We start from the raw sequence: 9,728 nt of genomic DNA on the forward strand, positions 1-9,728 counted from the left end.
TACGCACCCTAAGCTGGTTTGGATGAGAGTGTTAAAATACAATTCTGGGAGCACATGGATGGATTAGTACAAGGTTTTGGTTTGGGAGAGAAAATTATTATTGGAGGGGATCTTAACGGACATGTGGGCAGGGATCGTAGAGGCTTTGAAGAGGTTCATGGAGGATACGGTGTTGGAGAGAGGAATGAAGAGGGGATATCAGTGTTAGACTTTGCGATAGCGTTTGACCTGTGCATTGCAAATACCTTTTTTAAAATGAGAGATGAACATTTAATTACCTACAAGAGTGGGCACCATGCAAGCCAAATGGATTTTTTCCTAACAAGAAGGTTTGACAGACTTTTATGTAAGGACTGTAAGATTATACCAGGAGAGAGCTTAACCGCCCAACATAGACTGATGGTCTTGGATATGTACCTCAGTACAGGACAACGTAAGAAGGCGAAACAGGTTTGCCCTAAGATAAGATGGGGGCGACTCCAAGGAGTTCTCTTAGAGTCATTTTCCGATAAAGTAGCTCTATAAAGAAAGTGGGATTTTGAGGGAGATACCAATGAGATGTGGACTGAGATGACGACTTGTATTAAGAAGGTTGCTAAAGAAGTCCTAGGGATTTCAAAAGGTATGTGTTTGGCCCCTAAAAAGACTTGGTGGTGGAATGACGAAGTTCAAGCAACCATTAAGACTAGAAAGCTCATTTTAAGACTTAGCAAAGGACTAACGAGGCAGATGATAAGGTGAGATATTATGTGGCCAAAAAAGAAGCTCGAAAAATTGTGGGGAAAGCAAGAGTGAAAAAATATGATGACCTCTATAAAAAACTTAATACAAAGGAAGGGGAAAATACAATTTATCGGATAGCCAAAATAAGAGAAAGGAAGAGCAGAGATTTGGATCTTGTTAGATGCATTAAGAGTAAGGAAGGTTGAGTATTAATACGAGATGAGGACATTATGGAGAGATGGGGTGAATATTTTTACAACCTACTTAATGGAGCTATCTTGATCGACAGGATGGATTAGGAAGTGGAGAGGAATAGTCTTGAAACCAACACACGTCATGGACATCTACAACGAGTTGGTGAGGCCGAAGTTAAAGAGGCCCTGCGAAAGATGAAGGTTGGAAAATTACCGGGACCGGATGAGATCCCAATTGAAGTGTGGAAGAGCTTGGGAGCACGGGGGATATCTTGGCTAACCAAACTGTTTAACAAGATTTTGAGTACAAGAAAATGCCAGATGAGTGGAGGAGAAGCATTGTAGTCCCAATTTATAAGAATAAAGGTGATATCCAGAATTGCAATAACTATAGGGGCATAAAACTAATGAGTCATACCATGAAACTTTGGGAAAAAATCATTGAAGTTCACTTAAGAAGAGAAACTGTTATATCGGAGAACCAATTTGGTTTTATGCCAGGGAGATCCACAACAGAAGCTATTTACCTTTTAAGGAGACTTATGGAAATATTTAGAGCTTACAAAAGGAACCTCAATATGATCTTTATTGACTTAGAAAAGGCCTATGATAGAGTCCTTAGAGCATAGTTATCAAGGCGTTGCCTAGGCTAGGCGTCCAGGCGCCTTGGTTGCCTAAGCGGGCGCCTTGGACGCCTTGTTCGCCTAGTTGGTGTCGCCTTAAAATTTTGCCCTCTCCACCGCCTTGGGTCGCCTAACCGCCGTGACAACTATGCCCTAGAGAGCTCATTTGGAATGTCCTAGAGAAGAGAAGGAGCTCAAGTAACTATGTGGATATAATCAAGAACATGTATGAGGGCGTGGTAACGAGTGTCAAAACTGCAGAGGGCCGAAGTAGTGAATTCCCTATAACAATTGGGTTATATCAAGGATCAGCTCTAAGCCCCTATTTGTTTGCACTCATAATGGGTGATTTAATCAGGCACATTCAAGATGAGGTCCCTTGGTGTATGCTTTTTGCAAATGATATTGTTTTGATAGATGAGACAGTGGAAGGGATTAATGCAAAGATGGAGTTATGGAGATCAAGCTTGGAATCACGAGGCTTTAAGTTAAGCAGAACAAAGACAGAGTATTTGATGTGTAACTTCAGTCAAACTAGGAGAGGTGATGAAGTGGTGAAACTTGAGGAGCGAGAGCTACCAAAAAGTGAATGCTTTAGATACCTGGGGTCAACCATTAACAAAGAGGGTGATATAGAGGATGATGTTTCCCACATAATTAAAGTAGGATGGATGAAGTGGAGAGGTGCATCGGGAGTATTATGTGACAAACGTATGCCTTTTAAGCTTAAAGGAAAATTCTATAGGACAATTATAAGACCAGCCATGACTTATGGAGTGGAATGTTGGGCAGTTAGGAAGAGTAATATAGATAAGATGAGTGTAGCGGAGATGAGGATGTGTGGCAAGACCAGGAGAGATAGAGTAAGAATTGATTATATTAGAAACAAATTAGGAGTTGCACCAATCCAGGACAAGCTTCGTGAGAGCCGCTTGAGGTGGTATGGTCATGTCCAACGGAGACCTATGGATGCACCGGTAAGGAAGAGTGACCAGATTCAGTTTGACGGAGCTAAAAGAGGTAGGGGCAGACCTAAGATGACTATTGGAGAAGTGGTAAGAAAGGATATGCATGCAGTAGGGCTCAATCCTAGTATGACCGCAGATAGAGTTATTTGAAGGACTAGGACCCGTGTAGCCGACCCCTCATAGGGGAATGTTCCTGGGATGCTGTTTTGACCTTTTTTTTCCTTTACTTATTTTCTATTCTTCTCTCTTTTACTTCTTGTACTTCTTTTTACTTCTCTTATTTCTTTTACTGTCATAACCTCTTCAGATCCATGTAGCCGACCCCATTTAGTTGGGATAAGGTTATGGTTGTTGTTGTTGTTGTGGACAAAAAGTTACAGTTCAGCAATAAATGGAGCTGTTGAATGACAAGATCAGTTGGATTTGAGAGCCAGGAGGACTAGGTGAATTTATTGGATAGAGTGTTAGGTGAACTATTCAATATTCCAATCTGTTACAGAAATTATATATCTTTATAGTTTGTAGTAACTTCCCTAAACTTCTTTTCTAACTTTGTATGTGCATGTATACTAGTTCATTGGCAACTAAACTAAAGCTTTTATTTCGAAGACATGGGCAGATCTGTGTATTATAGCAACATGCTTAATAGTTCTGATGTCCTCACATAATTTTGGTAGTTATCTTGGCTTTCTATCTGATGATCTTCAGTTCCTTTCTTTCCATAGAGCATGTATAATTGTGGATGATATCATTTCTTCGAGTTTGACATTTGTTTTCTGGTTCTATATATAGTTTGAATTCATTAAATAATGCATATATTGACCTTTATTTTGCCATTCCAGCTGAAGACTGCAAGGGAAGCAGTAAAATTTGCTGCAACTGGAAGTATTATTGGAGCAATTTCGACTGCTGGAATTGCTTGGAAGTATTCTAGGAGCCCTCATGGTATTGTTGTAGTCCTGCTTTTCCATATTACCACCTTTTTATTTGGAGTCTCATTCTTGCTTTGTGGGAGATGATTGAATTGCTTCAATCCATCTTTCCCTCATATAGAGAACTAAGATCTTTAAATATCTCTCTTATTTGATGTTTCACTATTGTAATATATGAGAGGCATGATATGAAAGCAAAGGTGATTTGGAACTCTCCTTAATTTGTTTGACCCATCATCCTATTGAAGTTACGCCCTGAAAGTCCTTCTCAAGGGATACGGGGCAAAATGCCTTTCCTACTTTCCAACATCAGCCCTAGTGGGGTAGTTGATTCGACCCTTCTTCACCTTCTCGTCTAGGCTCACGAGTCACGACTCCACTCTCCAGTCTCCACTAGAGATATAAATGGATAGTCGAAAATCCGTATTCAAAAAATCAATATTTGGAAACGATCTGAATTCGTTCGAAAGTTAATCGGGTGCTAATACGGATAGTGTTATCTATGATTCAGATTCAATCCATTTACATCCCTAACGCAGCCTTAGCCTGGCCCAAGAATCTCGATTTATAAATATCAGCCCAAGCTGCATCAGTTTGGTAAATCTTCTTCTGCTACTCTAGAATTGCTTTAAAGTCCCTCCCCCTTGCATGTGCGTATTCTAGTTGAGCATTATTAAGAATTCTTTCATGGTAATATTGCTAATTGCTTATTCAAGTTGAATTCTTAAATTTGACTCTCAAGTTCTACTTTAAAGTCCAAGTAGAACCCCGAACCTATAAATTATAGTATCTAATTATCTATTCCTCAGGTTTTAACGCGTAGGCATTGTCCTATATCCCTTTTTTTCCTTGAACATCCTCACATGTTATAACCATTCTGAGCAGTTGCATTCTCTTGGATGGACCAGCTTGACCCAGTCTGGAGACCCAGACAGAGAAGAACCAGGTCCAAACTTGGATTTTGGTCCATTAGAGATACTTAGGTGTTTTATTTAATTAGTGGGGTTATTTTTGTAATTTAAATTTTATTTTAATAGGGGAGTTAGCATTGATAATGTGAGTAGGAGTTCAGTCCAAATTAGATTCCAATTCTGTTGCAGAATACATATGGAAGTAGTTTGGTAAGTCTCGAGTCTATTTGTATCTATATTCATCAATTATCAGAGTTAATTGGAATTAATAGAATTGATTTCTTTTAAAGTTGCAGCTATGCATGTTTGCTGGTCAACAGCTCTTTCCTCTCTTCCTGCTAGCAGCCATGGTTCGTAATCTCAGACCGGATTGGCCGAGACCGATACAGATCCACTTGTACGGCCAAGGGTAACATGGTAATAAAAACTAATTTTTTATTATTAAAAATAGGATTTTATATTTAATAAAATAGGGGGGAATATGTCCAAAATGGCCCGATTCTGGGGATACCCAGAGCAATTCGATACACTGATACCAAGATTACGAACCAATGCTAGCAGCAGATTTCAGTCCCTCCCTTCAGGTATGATCTTTCCCTATTCCCTTTTCTATTCTTCTTCTTTCCCATTATTTTCTCCTTGTTTTCTAGTTCTGGGAAAATACCCTGTTTTCCAGCCACATTTCACCCAACCATTTCTTGTCATATCCTCTTCATTATCGCTTAGTTTGGTCTCAGATTTGGCAGTTAAAATTCTGTTATTAATCTGAGGTTAAACTTCCATATATTTGAAGTCCGAATCTATGCTCTGTGTCTGGAAATATTCAGTTGCAGACGTATCACACCAACTGGAGTCCCAATAAACTAATATTTTTATCGAGTTAGAGCATTGGGTTCTTGTCCCTGTTCTTCCATTCAAAGGTTAGGATCGTGTGTTTTGGTTGCAGAATTTGTTATTTGCCACTAAAAGCACATTTTATCTTATTTACGCAAAAGCCCCTCCTCTTCAAAGTACATTCTACTTTGTCTCATGCTTATTAAAGTCCAGATTTGTCCTTTCCCCTAATTTTTATCTACTGATTTATCTCAATTCCTATATGTTTATCTTCCAAAGGGTCCTAAACTGTTCTGACTATTTACGAAACTGCCTCTAATTCAATGAGTTATTTGTCAATTATGGTCCCATAGCGATCCAAATTTAAGGGTTTCAGAACATTGGATTGCATAACACTTCGTATGGTCCAATAGTTATTTTAGAAGAGACATTGGTTAGCAGCAATTCAACTGACACGTCAGAGATAAAATGGCTGCTTCAACCTTGAGTTTGGGTAGTGGACTAAATTCGTGTTAAAGCTCCCTCACTGCTAGTGATAGGTCTCTAAAGCACATCCTTTGCCCCCCCCCCCCCCCCCTTTTCTTCACCACCATATGTTGATTGATGGTCATTCCCCGTTGAAGGAAGACCTATTGTAGGACCCCCTCACCCTACTCAGATCGATCAGATGCGGTGGTGATGTTGAACAAGTTTTATGCTCCAAAATTCAGGCAGTTCTGATGACTGAAGGCTGGGATATGAAGAGGACTCGAGAATAGAAGATTAGTGCAGAGAGCAATCTGGCCAGCAGTTGGGGAAACCAAGCACTATCAAGTGGACCTCTTGTAGGCCTGAAACTGTACCTAAAATCTCTCCCTGGTTGGAGGAAAGGGTGCTGAGATTAGGGCCTTCGATTTCATCAGCAGAAACAAGGAAGTTGGTGCAACCGCAGGTATGAGAAAGTGGATTCCTTGCCTCTTAACAGAAATAGCAACTTCAGCCGTTGCTTGGATTATATTCTGGGTCCTCACAGTTGTAGCAGCAACACACAATCAGAGTCACAAAGTAGCAGCAGAAGTGTTACTCGATTGGGGGTGAAGGAGACAATAAAGAAGATAGAAGGAGAGGGATATGGTTTCGGCTCTCTCCGCCCTTCATCCTCTCACCAGGACAATAATTCTTGCACAAAGCAATCTCAATCAACTTCATTAAATCGTGGTATGGCTTCTAAAAGCCATTACATGAATATAGGCAGCAATATCTTGCCCCTCAAGTTACCAAAATTAGACATTCTAACTTTGACAATGTTTTAAAATAGAAACCATCAAATAGAAACTAGGATTGCATAAAAATGGAAACTAAATAATATCTTTAAGTCTTCTAGAAGTGCAGCAGCCGGCTCTCTCTCTTTGTGGACCCCACTTTAAATTCCTTGCCAAGTGTTGAAGCCTTGTGGTCCCCACCTTTAAAATCAAATCGGCCCAGCTGAGAACTTACAAGAACTTAAAAGGAATTGACAAAACTGCCCCGCGCATTAGTCAAAACTGAATCTTCTAATAAAGTCTTCATTTAATCTGGTCTTGGGCTCCACAGGATCTCCTAGTAATATTCCCACCAAGGCAAATATGGGGCTGTGTCACTGTTCACGTGAACAGTGTTTTGGTCTTTTCTTCTTCATGTTTGACCTACATCATGCAGGAATGTCGGAAATGCTTAACCTAGGAGCCATGTTCTTGATTTGCAGATCCAGAGGGTGTTGGCAGCCAGACTTAACCACCACCAGGTGCTAACCTAAAAACTTTCCTCTAGGTGAGCCCTCAATATGACACTGCACCCTGATCCTCAGTACACAGATCCTGATGGGATTTTCCAATTTCCAGAAGTAGAGATCTCAAGTGCTTGAGTGATGACCTTTCACCTAATTGAGTAATAACAAAATTCTCATCAACTTCAATATCTCAAGATCTAGGCATAGATCCCAAAGCCTGCTTCATAACTTCCCCAATCAGTTCTGTGGAGCACTTTAATAGTGCTCTTTCCAGAGCCCCTATTCCTGGTCCTCCATTGGAAGTGAATTTCTCCTCCAATGATTTCCTTTCTTCTTCCTATCTGTAGCTCCTATAATCATGTGCACAAGCACAGCAACTTGCTTAACTGTCAACAACAAGCTTAGGTGAGAAGCCAGTGGCACTTCAGGCATTGAGAGGGCTATTACTGGTTGGAAGCTGCTGGCCGCAGCCATGGGGTCAAGTGGTCAGCAAGCAAACCCTCATACAAGCACCGGTATGAGCAACTAAACTATTGGTTATTGTGAATTGTGTTCTTTCTCTCTCTTTTAATTTCCTACAGTTGGGGTTTACAGCTTTTATAATCATAGTTGGACTCATTGCCTGTGGGTTATTGAATTTGCCTGCATCACCTGGACTATTTCATCAATTGTTCCTTGAGTGTGATGCCCTTCTGTTGCATCTTGCTTGGAGGGTCACGACAATATAAAGAAAAAGCTCTATAATGGTTAAGATTATTCCATGACATTAGAGGTAGGTGGTATGGCGTTCCTCTTGATCTCACACAGATTAGAGTTGATGCTGGTCCATGTTCAAGGGACTGGAGAGAGCATATGGTCTAATATTACAGTGTCTAGTCATTCTTTTTCATGATCACTCTTCAAATTCGAGGTTGAACTTTTTCCTACCCTGGGGGATCAATGCAAAAGCTTTGATCATATTTAATTATCTAAACCAAGATTCTTAAGCGAAGGTCCATTACACAAACTTTTCAGATTTTTGAGATGAAATTCGAGTTTTAATGAGTGGTTTTGGATGCTTTCCTTTCAGTTGTCACTGAAGGTATCTTTCTTATTCTCCTCTTTTCTTTAAATCAAATCCTCCTATACTTATCTGATTTGCGCTATTCTTCTCTTTTTACTTTCTGCTTTCTGTATTTCTTTATTCTGTTGATTCTTAAACTTTCTATTCGTCGGTTTTCCTTGGTTACTGTTCACAGTCCCATAATAGTGCCTGAGTTCTTACTAATAGTACCTGATTTCTTACTCTTCTCATAATTTCTTTTATTTTTTTAAAACCCTATTCAATCTTACTTTATTCCCCACCACCTTTCCGTATAGTTCAGCTTAGAAAATCCATTACCTTAGGCTCCCTATATCATGAATACTTCTGAGTTATTTTACTTTTTATGTTGCTTCCAGTTTCACTAAGTTTATTGCTTCTCTTGTTCCATATGTGTGTGTATCAGAAGGGGGGGGGGGGGGAGTTGTAGTGCGGAAGGTTGTGAAACAGTAGTAGTGTTGCATGTGGACTTATCATGGCCTTGTAGTCTACCTCTCTTATAAACACCTTGGATTCCACAGGATGATTCTCAGGGTATAAGTGGTTGAGTTCTCTTCACGAATTTTTTGAAGTCAGCTAATGTTCCATCTGGATACTGCTGTAGTTCTGTTCTGGCATCAATTATTCAATGTAGGTTCAAGCATGCAACAGCCTAGCTGTCTTGTCACGTCAGGAAATATATCTTTAGGGGAAGGTATTTATACATGGGAGATTCTCTCATCAACTCCATCAAATAAGGGGTTCAAGGGCTTTTATGTCATTTCAAACTGGCATTTATGCCAATTTGACTGCATTTAATGCAGGTCGTGCATGAGTATGAAAACTTTTGCCATACCTTTATTTGTACTTTTATTAAAAGCGAATTTGGATTAAACTAAATTCCCTTTAATATAATTCCCAGCTGACTTTTTAACCAAAAAAAAAATGTGAATGGCAGGTGCTGCCTTGTCGTTCGGAGCTGGAGCTGTCTTTGGTTGGACCTTTGGACAGGAAATTGCAAACCACTGGCTACAACTGTACAGGTTGGATACCATGGCTGCTCAGGTGAAGTTCTTGGACTGGTGGGTGAACAAAACTGAGAGTCAGTGATAGATTCATAGGGTCCTTCATCCTCTCCCACTAAAAGAAAAGCATGTGGTGGTGACCAAGAAACTGTGAGACAGCTTCATAATAGATATTTTTTTAAGTATTTCTATGCTCTCATTTGATGGAGCAGTGAAAACTTGATCCAGCTTTTGATCAGATTCCCAGTTTGATATACTGACTTTCTTGTCGGAATATTGTCCTTCCATTAGTTGATATATCACCTCTTGAAACCTTTGTTTTGATTGTTATACCAATTGTCTGTACTTAATTAGAAGGTCCAAACTGGTGATCTAATGCATGCGCTGATAGCCTATCCAAGTACATTGTGCGGTCGTATTTACAGGAACCTGAAACATACAATGTTGTGGCTGAATGTCGTGGGCGTCTACACATTGTCAGTCCAGTTTGTTCTCATGCTGAACCTGGTTTATGACTCAACCTGTATTTGGGTCAGAACACTGGTTGAAAAAAGAAAAAAATGGGTGTGTAAGAAAGATTAATTCGATAGAGGGGAGAAGAGGATAGTTGGAGCTTCTTGGAACCTGTGGTTTCTTTTGCTGTTAACAAATTACTCACTCTTTCAGGTGTAGTAATGCCAGTTAAATAGATCCCTTCACCTAGTTTGTCAG

General features: G+C 39.9%; 1 protein-coding gene across 1 annotated transcript in view; it reads left to right on the forward strand.

Annotated features, from left to right (window-relative positions):
* Window positions 1–9,338, forward strand: part of LOC122663796 (succinate dehydrogenase subunit 6, mitochondrial-like) — a 48,496-nt gene extending 39,158 nt beyond the window's left edge. Inside the window, exons 2-3 of the mRNA XM_043859440.1 lie at window positions 3,351–3,453; window positions 8,951–9,338. Of these exons, the coding sequence (XP_043715375.1) occupies window positions 3,351–3,453; window positions 8,951–9,102 (255 nt within the window). The 3' untranslated portion in view covers window positions 9,103–9,338. The remainder of the gene's footprint in view (window positions 1–3,350; window positions 3,454–8,950) is intronic.
* The last annotated feature ends 390 nt before the right edge of the window (window positions 9,339–9,728 follow it).

The sequence above is a fragment of the Telopea speciosissima genome, chromosome 6 (genome assembly GCF_018873765.1).
Source record: "Telopea speciosissima isolate NSW1024214 ecotype Mountain lineage chromosome 6, Tspe_v1, whole genome shotgun sequence".
Taxonomy (NCBI): Eukaryota; Viridiplantae; Streptophyta; class Magnoliopsida; order Proteales; family Proteaceae; genus Telopea; species Telopea speciosissima.